Source organism: Corythoichthys intestinalis, chromosome 10 (assembly GCF_030265065.1).
Source record: "Corythoichthys intestinalis isolate RoL2023-P3 chromosome 10, ASM3026506v1, whole genome shotgun sequence".
In the NCBI taxonomy this organism is placed as follows: domain Eukaryota; kingdom Metazoa; phylum Chordata; class Actinopteri; order Syngnathiformes; family Syngnathidae; genus Corythoichthys; species Corythoichthys intestinalis.
The window spans coordinates 21444038-21463668 of record NC_080404.1 but is presented as its reverse complement, the minus strand read 5'-3'; the positions used below and the strand labels follow the sequence as shown (position 1 = coordinate 21463668).

The window sequence follows — 19631 nt, the reverse complement described above, 5'->3', positions numbered from 1 at the left end:
TTTATTATTTAAAAATTATACAATGGAATTTTCTGGATTTTTGTATTAGATTCCGTCCCTCACAGCTGAAGAGAGCTTATGATACAAATTACAGACCTCTACATGGCTTGCAAGTGGGAAAACCAGCAAAATCAGCAGTGTATCAAATACTTGTTTTCCCCACTGTAATTGTACGAGCAAATTTGAGATATCTGGGTTTAAAAAAAAAAACTATTTCCATTGAACAGGGTTATTTTTAAATACATTAGCAAATTTGAACATAAGTATAATGTTAAAATTAAAAATAATAATTTCAGTCCTTTAGGTTAGCTTAAACCCACAGCTCAACATTATTACCATTAGAACAAAAATACTTGAATTTTCATAAAAAGCACGTGTGTATAACTCGTATCATGTGTGCATTATACAAACACATACACGCACACAATTTCTCAACACAATTGCCAGAGAGAAAAAAAACACGTTTAACCACCGCTAGACACTAAACATGCTGGAGATAAAACATTTCCCACAAGCTACGATAGTTAACAGTGTTAACTAATCTTTAATTTTTTATAAATGCAAAATCATATTGGAGGTATTGCCTCCTCGGTAGCCACCCTCCACAAACGTTTTACATGTTGGTTGGCCCTCCTCTTCTAAGGATTGGCCGTCAACTTTTCTGTTGCCGAAATATTCCCAAACCAGTGATTTCATTTTCTTCAAAGGGGAAAAAGTTCAGGAGTTACACCTCCTCCAGCCATCATCTAGCACAGCTGTCTCACGGACACTGAGCAACAACCACTGGGGGAGGGTTGAGCATTGCAGCTGCAAGCGAGGGATTTCTCCCTGCATTTTTGGGAAACAAAAAATAGCTAATTCCTTAGAGATGGTATAACGGACAACTTTTTGCAGTTTTGAAACCTTGACATTTTCATATCACGGTATACCTTGAATCCGGTAATCGGCACGTGTATGTAGTGAACAATTATTCACAGGACCCTCCAGTTTTGCAGGCCTCTCAAGTTGATCGTCCAATGTGTGTGTGTGTGTGTGTGTGTGTGTGTGCGGGGGGGGGGGGGGGGTGCAAGTGGAATTTTTTATGTGGGCCACTTCAGACAATCAGCCAAGCAGCTGGTAGATATTTTAACATTTACTATATAACAGCTCTGCGCATCATCTTACCTTTCTGTTTGACCCACCCCTCGCACAACCATACCCGCAAACTCGCACCTCCCCTAAGTTCAGTCCTTGTGTTAGAGCAGAGGGAATAATTTTTGGCCTTCAAAAGGTTAAGATCAGGACTAACCGTGGCTCCATGTGATTGACAGATACAAATCAAACCAGAAATCTTGGTGTAAATACTGACTCTGACCTAAATACTGACTCTTGAACTTTTACACTGATCTAATGAACTAAATCTACCTATTGACACCTGAAAAAGTCAAAATTAAGGAGATTAGGTTTAAACATGACATGGGGAAAAAAATAATAAAAATCGACGCATCTATTTTTAGTAGGTTTGATTATTACAATTACATATTTAGAGGTTTTAACAAAGCTAATTCAGAATGGTGCTGCCAAAGTCCTTACAAATAAGAGGAAACTGGACTATGCTACTCTCGTCAATAAATCACTACACTGCCTTTCTGTGAATCCAAAGATTTAAAAAAAATATTAGCATTATTCAAATTTGATCCAGTTGGTCACCTATTAATGAAAATCTAGCTGTTTAATGAGGCAAGAAAAACTAACCAAAATAGTTTGAAAACAACATTTTCAACAAAAAATGTCTTCCAATCCTGATCAAATGAAATCAAAGGTTTTATGGAAGTAATTACTGTAAGGTCCCATTTAGGTTTATGTGTGCATTTCAACTAAATTGTGCCACTTTTTTTTTTCTAGCATTGAAAATTTCAAAGTGCGAAAAGGGACCAGAGTCATTGTCAACCTTTGGTCTCTGCACCATGATGAGAACGAATGGAAAGACCCTGAGCTCTTCGACCCTGGTGAGACGCAGCTTCAATTATAAGAATAGCATATTATTCACTGATGGTACACTTGTAGTTGGAGGTGTAACAATATATCAAAATGGTGATATATTGCGAAACATTGTATCCCAAAAGGTTATCGATATGCTCCCCCAAGAGTCGATATAGGTGTACCTTTACTTACGAAATAGGTTCTGGAAGTAGTTTTAACTTGAAAATTCTGTAGAGATGGGAGTTTTCCATGTAAATGCCCTAATCCGTTCCAAGCCCCCCAAAATTCATAATTCTTTTATAATGCATAAAAATGCATCAAAACATATAACAAATACATGTTACAATTAGATTATTGCACAATAAACATGAAATCTGAGTTGTGCAAAATGTAATGTCGCAACACGCGGGGCAAATCAAGACAGTGGCGCCACCAGGGGGTGGCCACGGCCCCCCCTATAAATTTGTTGGCCACCCCGCTTGCCAGTATATTGTTAGATTGTTGTGGCATCAGTTATGCATTTCATTTTTTATGTTTTGTTCATTAATAATTATTTTTGTGTCACATTAACAATGTGTTGGGAAATATCCAGTTAAGATATGATTGCCTCTGTACTTGCTTTTATTTGTATCTGCCAGCACCTTCTTTTCCCCAGTAATTATTTTGTTTTGTTAAATGTACACCTCATGCTTCATATATACATAACACAATAAAACAGAATTGTTGCGTAACTCAAAATGTTGACTGGACAGTTATGGACTATGCACATTAAATCATTAGTAACATCAAATATTACACAATACACCAAACTATATCAGTAGCCGTGTCCTTAAGTCTTTGATAGTTTTCCCCTGACCTTTTTACTGCAATAATATAATGAAAACCTGAAATTATGGCTTTTAGCTTTGGTGTGCCTCCCCAAGATTTTAAGTGGCCCCCATCTGGCCAACGCTATGAAAAACTTCTGGAGGCACCACTGAATGAAGAGGACGCTGGAATACACACTTACAGTTGAGGTCCCTCTTAGTTAATTGGATGCCAGAATTGCTAGGCAATAGCCAATGGCAGAGCAGCTATAAAAAATATGTTACGTTCAGTAAACTGGGAACCCGCCATATTTTTGCCTTTCGTATCCTGAAATTTCCTTAACAAGAGGCAATATTTTCCCCATTGAGGCATGTCTTAACCTGAAAATTCTGTATGTAGAGATGTTTGTAAGTAGAGGTACCACTGTACCATTTTAAAAAGGTGTCTGGATCAATGTCTTCAAAAAAATCCATGTTTCACCGTTTTGTTTCCTTAACTACAGGTCGATTTTTGAATAGCGAAGGCACAGGTTTGATCAACCCATCATCCAGCTACATGCCATTTGGAGCCGGGATCAGAGTGTGTCTTGGCGAGGCCTTAGCCAAGATGGAACTTTTTATCTTCCTTTCCTGGATTCTGCAGCGCTTTACATTATCCTCCCCGCCAGGACAACCTCCACCACTGTTGGAGGGCAGGTTTGGCGTCGTGCTTCAACCAGCCAAATACAGGGTGACGGTCATACCCAGATCAAGTTGGATGACAAACGAGTACCAGGCCTGCTAACTTGTGGTTACATCAGTTTTGCCATGATTTATTTTAACACAAAAAAAAGGCTCGAAAGGTACAACTCACAATTTTCTTTTTTGCTTTTTCCCAAAGGCCAAATACTAGTATTAAAAAATGTTGGGAAATATAAAATGCATGAAGTAGAAAATAATCTTTGTGGCTATCAGAAAGACAAGTTCAGTTCAATTTATTCACACATTATTCAAAGTATACAATGCATGTAATAAACAACCAGACACAGTATATGTTTATACAATCAGATGCGTGAAAGGGACACTCCAAGGAAGCTATTTAAAGCTTAACAGGGATCCAGGTTTTCACAAATATGATATATTGGCCAGATATCTTTGTCCTTGTGAATGTGGATAGTCATATAATAAAAAGTGTTTAGTGAGAACTGAGCTGTGTCAGGTGTTGTGTATCTTGAATGTATATTATTATTATAAAGGTATAAAACATTTTTTTACCCCCCAGAAAAACCCACATTTCTGCCGCAATGTGCGGGACAAAATCGAAAGAACCTGTGTCGTGTGAATTTTTGAAACATTTCTCAGAATTTTTATTACATGCTTGGGGCATTTACAGTGGAATGAAAAAGTATCTGAACCTTTTGGAATTTCTCACATTTCTGCATAAAATCACCATCAAATGTGATCTTTGTCAAAATCACACAGATGAAAAAAAAAGTGTGCTTTAACTAAAACCACCAAAACATTTATAGGTTTTCAGATTTTAATGAGGATAGTATACAAACAATGACAGAAGGGGGGAAAATAAGTGAACAATCACAATTAATATTTTATAATATCTGACTGTCGATTGATGAACATCCAGACTTTTAGAGATGGTTTTGTATCCTTTCCCAGCTTTATACAAATGCTGCACATCAGACAATGTGTGACATCAAGACAATTCTTACCAGGTGTGTGTTTTATCGTGGGCAGGGCAGGGGCAGCCTTAAACCACTCACCAGTGATTGTGCACACACCTGACAGAATGTTTGGTAAAAATTGGTTTCAATTGCTCTTGAAGTCTCCTTAGGCAGATGGTTCACTTATTTTTCCCCTTCTGTCATTGTTTGCATGCAATCGTGATTAAAATATGAAAACCTATATATGTTTGAGTGATTTCAGTTAAAGCAGACACTGTATTTTCATCTGTATGATTTTGACAAAGTTCAGATCACATTTTATGCAGAAATGTGAGAAATTCCAAATGGTTCAGATACTTTTTCATATCACGGTAGTTCCTCATCCCAGTGTAAAAAATGTGTGTGTCCAACGTTTTTGTACAGGTAGTGGTTAACGATGCTATAAATTACAATCAAGACCACAAAACAAACCGATGCAAACTCCGAAACATATGATTTCCTTATGTCGTCAACTCACATGCTTTCTGTTCTAATCATCCAACAGGAAATCACTAATCTCCTCTTTCATACGAGCCCTGAAAACAAAAGACCAACTGAAATGAGCACAATCTGGTAATTCCACTTTTTATCCGTAGTTCCGTACCTGTATTACTTAGTAGGTTACGTCACTCACGCATGCTCACAGTGATTAATAAAATGGTAAAGCAACAAAATATAAACAAACAGCTTACCTCCTTTGTCTTATCTGAGCCTCCGACAAGATGTATTGAGGAAGACGATCCACTGAGGACTGAAGGAAAAGTAAAGCAAAAGAGAAAGGACATTTTATTCCTGCTATAGCGAGCCAAGTCTGGATCGGTCGATATCTAAGCTCACATTGGGGGTGGGCAATACCCCGTATGTTCTTTCCAATATTATTGTGAACATTGCTTTAACGATATGCAAATATACATTATCAAGTATTCACAGAGTTTCTGAAAGAAAACATAATGGCTGCATAGAATGACAACAGGAAAGATTCTAGCTCTCGCCCAGGGGTCGCTGATCTGGAAAGTCCCCCATCACGATTTTTTCACACTAATTAAATGACAATCATGTCAAAAAGTATTAAGAAGACTCACATAGATCCATAACTATTGATTGAAACTGGTTCAGAAGACGACGTAAGTACCAATTAACATGATTCGAGGGAAATTTTAAACTGGAGGCAGAAATTCACCATAACACAGTGAGTAAGAGGGCAAGACAGCGCTCAACACGGAATCAATTGGGCTCATATGATCATCGGACCTGGGGCACCTGAACTGTAAATATCTTACTTTTACACCTCTTGGCACAAGACAACAGCATGGATCGATATTGAAAAAAATAATTTATCATCTGAAAATATTAAAAACATCTTAAGAACACGCTGGCGAGATCGTTAGCCTCTGCGGGTTAAAGGTGTCAAAAAAGTGAACTTGACTTGCTCTGCCTCCTAAAGGGACGTTGCCTGGTACAACAGGCTCACCGCTGTTCCAGCTATTGAGTCTGGCCACCATTCAGCGGATACAATTTCCAGGGCGGAGCAAGCCACACCAAACAGACAGCGGAGTGGACCAATCAGCGACGGGCAGACGTGACGTTAGTAAAACGACGAGGGCAGGACGAGGGACTTGCGCGCCAAAGGAAACATACGAGGAGAGCGGAGTTTATTCGACATGGCTAGCGCGAGACAGACTGTTGTCAATGACTCGTGTCGATGTGTTTTTGGTAATTTAAAACTGATTTTACCGTGGATTGGAACATATTCTCGGTTCACCGTCTGTGTTGTTGTGAAGACGACTTTCGACGCGCAAGAGTGACGTTGCTCGTTAAGAACACGTCACGCAAATAAACGAATCTGATTTGTCGATTGATTTTGTACCTGCTCGAGAGGCCGTTAATGGGATGGTTCCCAGACTTTTCTCTCAGTGTTTGAAAAATACAGGGAGAGCAGTCTGGCCGTGCCAGGCAAAAAGGGACGCTGAATTCCTTTGTTAAATCTCATCAGCACCACAATACATTTCATCAAATATTCATTATATACTTTGAAAAAATTAGCCGCATCAGAGGGATCAAAGAGCCGCATGTAGCTCCGGAGCCGCGAGTTGCCAACCGCTGCTTTGACCTTTAAACAGTGCAAAATTGTCCAAAAAAAATTTTTTTTTTTTTTTTTACTGCTAGGAAACTTCCATTTTAGGTTTCAGAAAAATTCTTGGCGATGATGTACAAATCTGTACAATAAATAAATACTGCAATCCATCTTATTTTTAACACGTTTTACAAGTTGTTTGGTTTGGCGGGGTTAAGTATGGCATGTTGTCACTCACCATGTCTTTGGTAGTCAACTGACAACTGTAACACAGTAGGCTTGTCACGTCAGTCGTGTCTGGAGCCCTTTGACATAGGGGGAAACAATTTTGCACAAAGTAGGGGGAACAATTTTTTTTTTAACATTATAAGCAAAATAAGCCTCAACTTTTCAAAGCGATTATACAAAGTGTACCTGATAACAGAACAGCAGCCTCTATTTTCCAGAGTTGTTTCACAATGCTCTTCTTTGCCTTGGCAACAACGTGTAGTGGGACCTACACACAAAATCACACATTGCTACAAGATCATTCAAATAATTATAAAACGCTATCCATAGTAAACCATTGAAAGGGCAGATAACACTGAGAATAAATTACTTTCATGTGAAAGACTGCTCGAGGTATTTAGGTATGCAAAGACATCTGATAATGTAGAAAATAATATTCAAACTAAAAACGACACCACTTACAAGCAAAGCCATTGTGTGACGTCCGTGATACCGATCACGGAAATACTGAGACTCGAACACAGGTGCATAGGAAAATGGGTACAACTGATGTCACAAGGACAGCCTTGCAATCTGGGATACTGCATTTCATTGGCTAACTGGCCCGTGTGGGGATTGGAGGGCTAGGTCTCTTTAAAGCGTTGAGACGTTTTCAGTAAAAAATTGCCTACATTGAACATTTTTTTTGTCGACCAATGCAGTATATAATAACATTTTTTTTTTTTTTAAACGAATTTAGGGAATATATATAGTTAAATAGAAAAAAAAAAATCATTGCCATAGGTTACCCGCATGGTGCCTGAAAATTGGCAAAAATGCATTTTTCCCATGCCCCCCCCCATTGCCCACAATACACAATATGGCTTTAATACTGCCAGTCTTTATGCGCGCACAGACAGGAGGAATTAATCAGTAGCACAGTTCTGTACAAATCTTTAAAGAGCTCTTCTCCTCTTGAAAAATGACTTTGGTTTCTGCCCATGAAAAAGAAATTTGAGAGGCCAACAACTTCAAAATGATAAGTGTCACTAGTACTAGTCCTTCTAAAAAAATTAGCATATTGTGATAAAGTTCATTATTTTCTGTAATGTACTGGTAAACATTAGACTTTCATACATTCTAGATTCATTACACACAACTGAAGTAGTTCAAAACTTTTATTGTTTTAATATTGATGATTTTGGCAAAAAAAAGTCAAGAAAAACCAAAAATCCTTATCTAAAAAAATTAGCATATCATGAAAAGGTACTCTAAAGAAGCTACTAACCTAATTATCTGAATCAACGAATTAACTCAAAACACCTGCGAAAGATTCCTGAGGCTTTTAAAAACTCCCAGCCTGGTTCATTACTCAAAACCGCAATCATGGGCAAGACTGCCGACCTGCCTGCTGTCCAGAAGGCCATCATTGACACCCTCAAACAAGAGGCTAAGACCCAGAAATTTCTGAGCGAATAGGCTGTTCCCAGAGTGCTGTATCAAGGCACCGCAGTGGGAAGTCTGTGGGAAGGAAAAAGCGTGGCAGGAAACGCTGCACAACCAGAAGAGGTGACCGCACCCTGAGAAAGATTGTCGAGAAGGGCCGATTCCAGACCTTGGGGGACCTGCAGAAGCAGACCCAACACCAGACCCAACACTGTGGATGAGTTTAAGGCCGCTATCGAAGCATTCTGGGCCTCAATAACATCGCAGCAGTGCCACAGGCTGATTGCCTCCATGCCACGCCACATTGAAGCAGTCATTTCTGCAAAAGGATTCCCAACCAAGTATTGAGTGCATAGCTGATATAATTGATTGAAGGTTGACTTTTTTTGTATTTAAAAAAAAACTTTTTTGTATTGGTTGGATGAAATATGCGATTTTTTTTTAGATTTTTGGTTTTTCTTGACTTTTTTGCCAAAATCGTCAATATTAAAACAATAAAAGGCTTGAACTACTTCAGTTGTGTGTAATGAATCTAAAATATCGAAGGACTAGTATAACATGAGTTGAATCATCATGATAAGTGTCACTTCCTAAAACATCACAGGCTAACCTTATTTTCCCTATTTTGAAGCCTTAATACAAAAATTGAGCAATGTTTTATTAATTAAAACCTGGAAGCTTGTTGACAATATTCTATTCTCCATTCATTCTCAGCCAATGCTCCGTGCATTACAGTCAACCTCGGAATTTTTAAAGTTGCATCATTTGGTGACTGCAAACAAACTTCCAGGATACAGGTGGTGAGTGTGTCAGAAGCCTTGCAGTAGCTCGTGTTTACGTGAAAGATATGCAAGCCAAGCACGGAAAATTGACTTGCAGTGTTGATTTTGGCAGCCCTTTCAATTTTCGTCTTAGTCTCCATCGAGTTTTTGTCGGCGATTACATTTACAATTTGTGTTTTTATCTGTAGAAATAAAAGGTTTTATTCCAAAAATAAAGGTTTCCAGCAATTTGGAATGAATACTGATGGACATGCACATATTATAGCATCTACAAGGACATTCATCGCGTTATGTTATAGTCTCCCAAGACATCTTTTCGTGTCATGAAAAAAATGTTCTTCGATGAAATATAATTGTTGACGAAAAAAAAAACAATGCTAGCACACAAATAAAAAGAATCCAGCGAAGTAAATTCCCTGTTTTTTTTTTTTTTTTTAATTCTTGCTAAATGGTCTCTCAAAGTATACAGACCTGTGTTTTGTCTGGGAGAGGAGGCACTGTTTGCACCTCCAGATTTGGTCTGTGAGAGGCATTTAGAGATCAAAGTTGCCTGGAAGGCTGAAGCATTTTCTAAAGACAGAATGGTAAAAGTTACAATCATACTGCAGTAGCACTTGCAGATTTACCATCTTTCATCATGGCCAGAGGTGGGTAGAGTAGCCAAAACCTTTACCTAAGTAAGAGAAGCGTTACTTCAAAATAATATTCAAAAGTAGAAATCCAAAAAATTGTACTCAAGTACTAGTAAAGTACATCTTTTCAGGCATTACTGGATCTCGGTGCCGCTTTCAACACAAAAGTGACTCAAGTGAATGTAACAAGTAAATGTAACGCGTTTGTACCCACCTCTGATCATCACTACGTTTACATGTGACATCAAAGGCGATTGCACCAAGACTTTTAGGGAAGCTCAGCTTCCCCTAAAATGTTACTGTACATGTCACTGACTAAATATGCGCTACAACGAGCTCAACTTTTGTTCAGAATTGTGTCCGGATTAAAACATTTAAAACTCACCAACTGAGGTATCCAAAGAACACATACAGAGCAAACATCTGTCACAAGTGTTCGCAGAAGATGAACTTGTAGAAGCTGTTTGCAGCTTTTCACTAGTTCTTCAGGACACAGTAAAGGTTTTAACAGTTTGGAGAGTGTACACATACTTTGTGATCATGGCAAAACTTTCTAGAGACTGCAAAAACAATATAACTATAGTACCATTTACTAACAAAAATATCTTACTAACCTGTAGATGGTGCTGACAGTAGATGGGAAATCAACTTGCAGTTTATTGATAAAGCTTTCTGTCAGACGCTGAATGCTGGATTTTTCTTTATTCTGTTGGACACAATCAGTTAAAGGGCAGACTGTGTAGTTATGTCCATAGGTAACACTTTATAAGGCTACGGCTACACTATGACGGATACTTTTTGCCTTTTACATTTGGACAATATTTTACACCTGTCCGAACTACGTGCCTGCATTTGCGCAGACTACGCACGCGCAAAAAGCAGTAGACTCATGTGTAACGTCATCGTCCACGCTGGCCACCTCTGAACTGGAAGCTTATCATTTTTCGGCGTTGTTCAATCTGTTTTCCAGACATATTCAAGCGAAAGATTTAAAAGCTCTTTCAGTTTTAAAAAAAGAGCAGGAGAGCCATGTCAGCCACACAAAAAATGGCGATGGAGCCCTCAGTGACGTCACTACCTTTGTATCAGATTATTATACGGCTATCCCGTCTATACTAGGAGCAGGGGTGAAAGTGGTTAGAATCCCCAATTTTTTTTTTTTTTTTTTTTTGGTGCGGAGAGTGGGGGTTGGGGTCAAAACTACTGAAATGAAAACTGTTTTGGTCAGTTATTTCTATAAAACATACAAAAACTAATTTTCATTCAAAATTTTATTTTTTTCAATGATTTGCAAAATAAAAGTTAACAAAAACAGCGATAACCATAACTTCCACTTCCTAATTTTTTATTTTCCCTCATTTCCTCACATACTAAATGCCAAATCTCAATTTTAACTACTTAAGGACATAGGATGTATATTAAAATTGAAGATAATGTAAACATTTACTTTTTGTTGTGTTTTTTAATAAGATATAAGTAACATACAGTGGGGAGAACAAGTATTTGATACACTGCCAATGCCCATTGGCAGTGTATCAAATATTTGTTCTCCCCACTGTACATTCAGAAAAATAAGCACAAATGACTTGTATTATGCAGAGTGAAATGGAATATATTTTGAAGATCGCACAAACATTTTTTTTTTTTTAAATCATAAGGAAATGAATAAGAAGCCTAACATAAATGAACAAATATAAATCCAAAGTGCACATTGACAGCTAAGATGTTCTGAATCTCCCCATCAGAGCAAATGAAACTAAATATGATAAATAACCGCCTTAACTCTGTCCTTGCACTTAAAGATTTGATCCATTTTCTGCTGCATTGCCCTTTTTTTTGCTGTTTCAGAAAAAATGCACATTAGAACCAGTCAGAGCTAACTATCTCTGGTGATCACATATCAGTATGTCAGCCAATTGAACGGATAAATGAGTCCAGGCATTTTGCTTTGCTGCGTGCATTCGCACATAGACGTGACTCATCATCGTCAGACTCAGATAACTGCAGCAGCTGGGGAAATCTCCATGCCCTCCGTGGAATAAAATAAATAAATATCGGTGGAAACGGATTATGGTACACAAGCAATTTATTATGCTTGTTGTCAACACTTGTGTAATGTTAATCTGATGTTGGTAGATTGTTTTCTTTTTGGAGATGAAATGCATGGGTGGCAGATCTAAAAAAGAAAAAAAAATTTTAAACATATCGTTTTGACAGTTGCCGTCATATTTTCAGAATCAAAGCACCGCATACCGGAACAGCGTTCCGGCCCTGAATGTTATACCTGAACTGCGTTCCGGCCCTGAATCTTATATCGGAACTGCGTTCCTGAGCGTTCCCGCCCACTTTCACCCCTGACTAGGAGGCAGATCCGAAGTTTATGAAATTACATGTCTACCTACCCAGTGTAATAAAATCTCCAGACAAGAAGTACATTAGAGTAGCCAACATGCCGTATAGTTTAATTACACGTTTAAAGCCAATATCCCTAGTTTTCCCATACCATACTTTTTACTTGAGTAGATTTTTGAAGAAAAAACACTACTCTTACTCCGCTACTTTGGGCTACACTAGAGTTGTTAACGTTTTTCCTCTTTAACTCTACATTTTAGATTTTGTTTTTGCCAGATTTGCTTTCAGTGGCTCAACCAGTTACGTTGCGTCAATCAGACGAAACAATAAAGTCACATGACACGCTTGCAGTCGGAAGTCCTATAACCACGGCAAACAATGATGTGGCATCTTAAGTGCCATAAAAAATAAAACTATTTCACGTCAACATTACTCAAAAAGAGTGGATTTCAACCTCTATCCCAATTTTCATTTGGAACCAATAGAACACGGAACACAGGAGATATGTTACATGGTGGGAAATGTTCTCCACTAAAGGGGTGCTCATGCTTCTTGGGCGAGTGATGTTTCACTTCTGTACATTTTCCGAGTCTGAAGTCCATGATTTTTGTGTTTTTGGCCTAATATGGTGATGTAATAAGTTATAGCATAGTATAACAACAGTTCATACAGATGGCATTGTACTGAGAAAATATACCATTGTTTGAAAAAAAAAAAAAAAAAAATCTGACATTATAAGCAGTTACTCATTCCTTGAATGTTCTTTTCACCGAATACTTAACTTGTTCTTGAGTAAATTCTTTGGATGAATAACCTTATTTTTACTTAACTAATATTATTTTGAAGGAACGCTACACTTACTTGAGTAAAATTTTTGGCTATTCGACCCAGCTCTGCTGCATGCATGCATGCATTATGAAGAGTACTTGTCACAAAATTTTTTTAAAGACAGAAGTTTCATAAGCCACTCTGTTGGACTTTGTGCATTACGCATAATAGTATATATATGATAAGTTTATTTAAATACACTGATAAGATCAAACATTATTAATGTTTGTTCTTTGATATTGTTTTTATCATCACCAATTAGATATTGTATCTTACATCTAATTCGGTCTGTGACAAAAAAAAACTAATGACTTAAGCTGCATTGTTACCATAATGTACACTACAATATTTCTCAATACCGCAATATTACTGTAAGTTGTATAATATTTTGTAATTCCTCATAAAATCTTAGACCTCCGTATGGATTGTTTAATGCCAGGCCTTACCTTAGTTTGTAGGTTTGGTGTGAAAACAGATGGCACATTGAAAATATGGTTATAGTAGGCGATTTCTTTTGCAGAGTAATCCCTCATGGGCCTCACAGATACTATGTCACCGTAGCGTGAGTCTGAGAAGCTCTGTCAAAATAAACACATCTCCAGCAGTTTGTTACATTTGATCTTTCAAAAATAACTAGTTAAACCAAAAAAAAAAATACACTCACTGTATCTTGAGCAAGCTGTGCTCCTCTTCCCAATGATATACTAACAAGAAGTTTACAGGCCAGTCTGGTGCAGTTGTCTCCTAACATCAATTTACTGTAGCCTTCACAACGCGCTGTGTGCACTAAGAGGTGTTGTCTTTTAGAGGGGGAAAAAAAACATGTTTTTTTTAGTGCATTGTTGTACTGTATTTAGAACAACAGAAAAAATGGGGAAAAAAATGAATGAATCGAACATATAGTACTACAGCTGCAATGAGTCAAATAAAAAAGCCTGCTGTATTCTCGTGACATCTTTTCACAATGTTACATTTACACAGACACACAACCATTCACGCACACACACCTACCGACAATTTGGACTGTTCAATCAGCATATCATGCACTTTTTTGGGGGGGATGTGGTAGGAACCCGAAAAAAATCCACGCAGGCACGGGACCAACATGCAAACTCCACACAGGAAGGCCGGAGCTGGGAGTGAACTGTGAAATGTGAGGTGATGTGCTAAGCACTGTGCTGCCTTCATAATATGAATTATTTTTAAAGAATAATAACGTAGAAAGATGCTTACTTTTATAAAATGCTTCATTGCGTGAGTCCACACAAATTAACTCACGCTGCCGAGAACAGCCTCTCACTTTTAACACATTTTTGCCATTGATTGTAGAGCTGTCAAGTCTCTCTGCATCAAAGCTACAGTACAACCTATCAATCATCGTTAACTTTTAAGTACAAAACGCCAGCTGCACTAGTGACCTCCTGCTTTGAAGGAGAAAGGGTGAGGCTGTGGCGTTGTACGAGCATGAAGCAGGAAAACAAAATTGCGCTAAACCCCCCCACCCCCCCCAACATCGCACGTCCGTGCTATGCGAGTATTGCGCATCTGCACATCACATTGTCTGATTTTTTAAGAAAAACAATTCTTAAACATTTTTGCCAAATGTTTTGAATTAAATCTGAACAATTACAGCTCAAGTCCGTAATACGGCTTTCGAAATTAATCGATTCTCAAAAAGTCGCACATAGGATTAATCCACAACTGCTTTGACAATTGATCAAACATTTAGCGCAATTAGAAATATTTACTCCTAATTTCTAAATGCCACGGACAAAGTAGGGGTGCGACATATTCTGGATCGACTGATGTGTGAAATTATTAACACATTAATAGATCATTTCACATGTTATTTGTTACATCAAACTGCAAGAGGGCGCTCAAGCTCGAGGCCTATGTTTCAACATTAGCTGTAACTTATAAAAATAAAACTGAGAAGGGTTGAATAATTGCGAAAATTGCTCTATTTTTATTTTAAATTGCCTTTCAAGATGACATTTCTGTTCTAGGTGTTTGATTTTACCAAATACATTTCCCCAAGAAATGCAACTTATACCCTAGTGCAACTGTTATGTTTTTTTCCTTCTAAAGAGCACATTTTTAGCTGGTGTGACTGATATTCAGACGCCACTTATTAGTCAGAAAAAATACGGTAATATTCTTTATTTGGTTGCATTTAATCATTAAAAAAAACTGTCTTGTAAATGAACAGCATTTGGGGAAGTAGCGTTTCTACAATAAATAATAAATCAAATGGTCAAACTCTTAATTATTCAGGTAACTGACAGAATAATCTGTAGAATAATCAATTCTAAAAATATTTGATAGTGACAGACTCACAAAAATTCCACTTCTGAAAAATAATGGAAATCAAGGCAAATGCTTATCAACTCAACTGTTAGCACATAATGAATATAAAATTAATTACCTCAAATTACTCAGGATGTCTTCTTTGGCTGTCAGTGTTTTAAAACAGTTAATGAGCTGCTGCAGTTGCTCAGTCTGTGACTCTTGAACAAAAGGCAATGAAGTCTCATGCTTCTGCTCTGGTGTTAAACAACTACAAGTATTCTTGCGAATGAAGTTGTCCACATATGCTTTGTAGGAACTTGCTTGTTGCTGTGAGGAAGGAGCCATCATGATAACTGAACTTGGGAGGTCAAGAACCTACGAGGTGAAAAGTGGATAATCAGGATTTAGGCAAACTCGGATATAAAATAAAATTTAGGTCAGCCTAAGTATTAGAATAATAACAGACAACTCGTTATCAAAACTAACCTGTTCCAAAGGCACAATGTGATAGGGGAATCCTGAAGCCTTAAAAATATCGTCCATTTTTGCCACCGTTTGCCGTCGCTCATCCAAAGACTGACCCAAAGCACCACCCTCTGAGAACAAATACATTCAGTCCGATTTCTGCAACCTAGCATGAGTGTGCTAAATTTTAAGTATGATTATATTTTACCATCAATGTAGACAATTCCTGGCATGAATCTCAACTTCTTGTGAGCATTCTGACTCAAACCCTGGAAGAAGAAGGGCAAGATACATCATAAAATAAGTTATAGATGAAGGAACAGGTTGACAAATTTTAAAGAAATATTTTGGAGTGCATTAAACTCCGTATTTAAAAACGAAAAAAAAAAAAAAAAAAAAATCAAAATAAGAGATTAAAAAAAATACACTAGGGAGGAAAAAAATAAGAAAAAAAATCATTAAACTACTGTTTAAGGGACTCTCAAGCTAATCATTTTTAAATAGGCCATAATAAAATAAAATTATTACTGAATTCAATAATGCATAGGTCTAGCTCAAAATAGTCCTAATTATCTTCGTGTCGACAGGGCTTTTATTTTCTCTGTTGGAATACAATAATTCATGGTGATCACAAGGCAGATAGACCTCTTGGACTTGTCTGAGCATTGATGAAGAAGAAGGGCCTCCAGATACAGCTAGCAACACCTAAAAGTAGACAAATGTGATGAGCATACCAGTTGTGGTGAAACTAAACCACATACGCCTTGATTTACCGAGTATGGATGAACAAATGGGACAGAATGAAATATATCAATAAATACATCTTTACAGAATTTTTAAAAAATATTACAATGGGAATTAAATAAATAAAAGTATCATTAAATGTGTCATTAATTCATTAAAATGCCCTAGTTGCAGCATTCCATGAATTTATGAGCAAAACTTAACGTCTTTCACTCATCTGACTGGAGTAAAGGAAGCGCCACCTAGTGTGTCGGAATACGTTTACTGGCTCTGCATCAATAGTTTATCTAAAATTGGCCGTCTTAGCTTGATGTGCTGGGTAACTAATCAGTTGGGAAAAAATTACTGCGTCATTAGTATAATATTAATAACAATATAAATACCACCCAAAAGGACCACTTTTATTTATTTACACAAGTTCTAATATTTACATTCTTTAAAATAAAAGTAGTTTTTCCACACTTTTTTGTACCGAAAATGAACCGAACATTTCATGAAACTGAACCGAAATTATATTTTAGTGTACTGTTAGCCCTAGTAAAAACATACCTTTTCTCCTGGGAAAATCACTCTGTTTTTGCCCAATGTGGCTCTGAATTTGTGATGGAAGTACAGTTCAAAACAGCCCCTAACACAAAAAAAAAAAAAAGAATGAGACAAGACCTGTGCGAACTGCATCAACAGAGCTAGTGTAATCTTGACAGATGGTGAGTCTGGGCGCTTTCACACTAGACCAAGAGGACAAGGACCGTTGGAAAGCTACCTCACAGCAACACTTGCAAATGAGTTGATGAAAAAGTTCAGCATTCACACTGCAACAACCGAACTTTCCGAGCAGCATCGCGTGGACGAAAGACACACTCATTGTACACACACTGTTCTGCTAATTATTTTCATAGATTAGTATTTAATTGTTTTAAATGTTCTATACTTAATTATTTTTACTGTTTTTAGTCGTTGTCTAATTGTTTTTTTATATGATTGTATGGCGACCTTGAGTGCCAGAAAGGCGCCTTCAAATAAAACTGATTATTATTATTATCGATTGGACAAATGGAAGAGGAAGTACCTCCCTCCTGCGAGGGTATGGAGCATCACAACATGGTGCTGTGATGCTGCACGTAATGTAGCATAGCATTATTTTTACATGTTAAACTGAATGTTTTTTTTATTACTTTTATTTTGCTATGATAATAAAACCGTGCATTTGTCATTTTTTTGTCAATTGACTTTTGTAAAGCAGAAGTTGTATGCACGTAAGTTGGAATTTAAAAAAATTAAAAAATGTAACGTACAGTAGCATAGCACAGCAAGTCGCCGCTCAGCCAGCGGGAGGGTTGCTCCCTGCCGACTCAATGCCGAGCGAACTGGAGTATAGAAAAAATGCATAGAGGAAAATTAAACCACGAAAGGGAACCGCGTGGTACCCCAAGTCACAACATCACTCTCACTTTCATGACATTTTGGGCTGTCAAATTGTTGCCACTTCCAGGAGAGAGAGACTCATGAAATGGCCGCCCCGAGAGGCTCCACCTGTCTCGGCCAGTCACTCTCGCATGGCATGTTCAGCAACAGCATGCAAAACATAATCGTCACATTAGAACCCAATTCTGTGTATCAAATGCAACTGCTTAGCGCAGCACAAAATTTGGCCATGGCTAATCATCTGTCATCTTGTCATTGTTGGTTTGAATAGCGTCTGCGCTATACTTCCGCTTCCAATGATGCCCTGCGTGAACTGTCACAGCCGAGAGTATCACAGCTCCATGCTGTGACGCTGCACATAAAGTAGCAAAAGCGCACCCTGCTCCGGTTGCATTCACACACGAAGCAGAGTGCACTTAAAGCAAACCGAGACCTAAAGATTTTTGAGCGGACCAGAGTTCGGTTGGCTAAAGCTTTCTTTAAGTGGTCCCTGTCGACTAATCACATGCATTGACAATCAATGGTTACCCTTTGAAAAACTCCAGCTAATGGGAAGGCCATCTTCACAGGAGCCCTAAACCCAACTCTAAACCCTAACCCATTTTCACATACACACAAAAAAATTTCACCCGAATCTAAAAAAAAATTTCCACAGGAAACTAAAAAATAGGGACCCATAAAATTCAGCTTACCCGTTCGGCTGTTTGGCCCGAACTAGAGTTTGGATGCGCGTTCACATTTACAAAACAAACTATCTGAGAAAAAGAACTCTGGTCCGTATAAATAGGACCAAACAGTGCTATTGTGAAAGCACACTTAAATGACCTCAATGTGGACAACCAAGGAGGGCAAAATTATAAGCCAACACAAGACTTGACATATTGTCATTAGAATGAACACCAAGACGTTGTCTCTATGAGCCATGATTGGGTTACAAGAGCTGCATGATATTAGAAAAAGAGATGGGTGTTGAATAGGAGATTATCAATTTTATTGCAATCCTAAAGAATTTCTAGATTACAGTATTAATAAGGTAGCATGTCATTTTTACTCTGCTGCAATTTTTCACTTGAAAAAATATTTAGCAAGTTAAAATTAATAGTTCTTGATCCCACATTCCTGAAAATATTGAGAAACAAAATCATTTTTATTAATGTCATTTTTCCCCTTGTACTTAAATCGCAATTTAAAAAAAAATATTTTTTTTTTGATGACTACTTTTAATCTTGTATTATTTTGAAGTAACTCTACTCGTGTAAAAAATTAGGCAACTCAATATACTTCTGCATTTGAACTACAAGTTTGGAAACAGCAATCGTTATGAACTAGTAAACTACAAAGTTGTGTTGTCTTACCTGCAGTATTTGTCACCTGCCCTGATGGCCACCACGGCAATCACGTCCTTGCATTTGACACATTTCTTCGACTCACTACGAAGTTAAGCATCCACCATGAGAAGTATTAAACACAAATGACTTTTTAATGTGCTAGCATCATTTAAATAATCTTAAACTATTTTGTCGACAAAATAAACTCAAAACATCATTTGTTTACCTATAACACCATCTTGTCAATGGTGTCATTGTTCTTTTCTATTTGATCAGTTAAAACAATCACAAATACCTTGGAATCTCATTCTGCTCAAAGTCATCATGATAGGTTTCAGTCACCTGACACATCGGCGCGATTGCAGGAGAGCTAGGAATAACTGAATAAACGAAATACTTTTTTCGTAACAGTGGATCCAACCAGCGTGCTTACAGATGTTCAGCTCGTTTCCGCGTTTGGCTTCTTCGGGGGTCCGTGTTTCTTCTTCTGGGGTTCTAATAATGGTTGACAAACGATGTGTTTGAGCTCGATACCGCTAGCTACTGGTATTAAAGTACATTGTTTATTACGTATCTTATTATGGTAAACCAATG

General features: G+C 37.6%; 2 protein-coding genes across 2 annotated transcripts in view; one reads left to right on the top strand and one right to left on the bottom strand.

Moving 5' to 3' along the window:
* Positions 1–4084, top strand: part of LOC130922581 (steroid 17-alpha-hydroxylase/17,20 lyase) — a 15144-nt gene extending 11060 nt beyond the window's left edge. The window contains exons 7-8 of the mRNA XM_057847425.1: positions 1885–1988; positions 3272–4084. Of these exons, the coding sequence (XP_057703408.1) occupies positions 1885–1988; positions 3272–3552 (385 nt within the window). The 3' untranslated portion in view covers positions 3553–4084. The remainder of the gene's footprint in view (positions 1–1884; positions 1989–3271) is intronic.
* ctu2 (cytosolic thiouridylase subunit 2 homolog (S. pombe)) lies at positions 2677–19631 on the bottom strand. The gene is made up of 16 exons (XM_057847426.1): positions 19333–19631; positions 19065–19139; positions 16834–16912; positions 16186–16245; positions 15749–15809; positions 15562–15671; positions 15212–15450; positions 13451–13586; positions 13233–13364; positions 10221–10312; positions 9992–10089; positions 9446–9544; positions 6954–7035; positions 6778–6844; positions 5158–5216; positions 2677–5001 (listed from the first exon to the last, which is right to left on the bottom strand). The coding sequence occupies exons 1-16, from the start codon at positions 19386–19388 to the stop codon at positions 4956–4958; spliced, it is 1491 nt and encodes a 496-aa protein (XP_057703409.1). The 5' UTR covers positions 19389–19631; the 3' UTR covers positions 2677–4955.

What these genes read in the sequence shown, in the direction of transcription:
- ctu2 (XM_057847426.1), bottom strand. Translation starts at nt 19,388, where the DNA reads ATGTGTCAGGTGACTGAAACCTATCATGATGACTTTGAGCAGAATGAG. An exon ending in ACATTGTGCCTTTGGAACAG is followed by an intron (nt 15,451 to 15,561) that starts GTTAGTTTTGAT and finishes TTCACCTCGTAG; the next exon opens with GTTCTTGACCTCCCAAGTTC. An exon ending in TTCTTTGGATACCTCAGTTG is followed by an intron (nt 9,545 to 9,991) that starts GTGAGTTTTAAA and finishes TTCTGTCTTTAG; the next exon opens with AAAATGCTTCAGCCTTCCAG.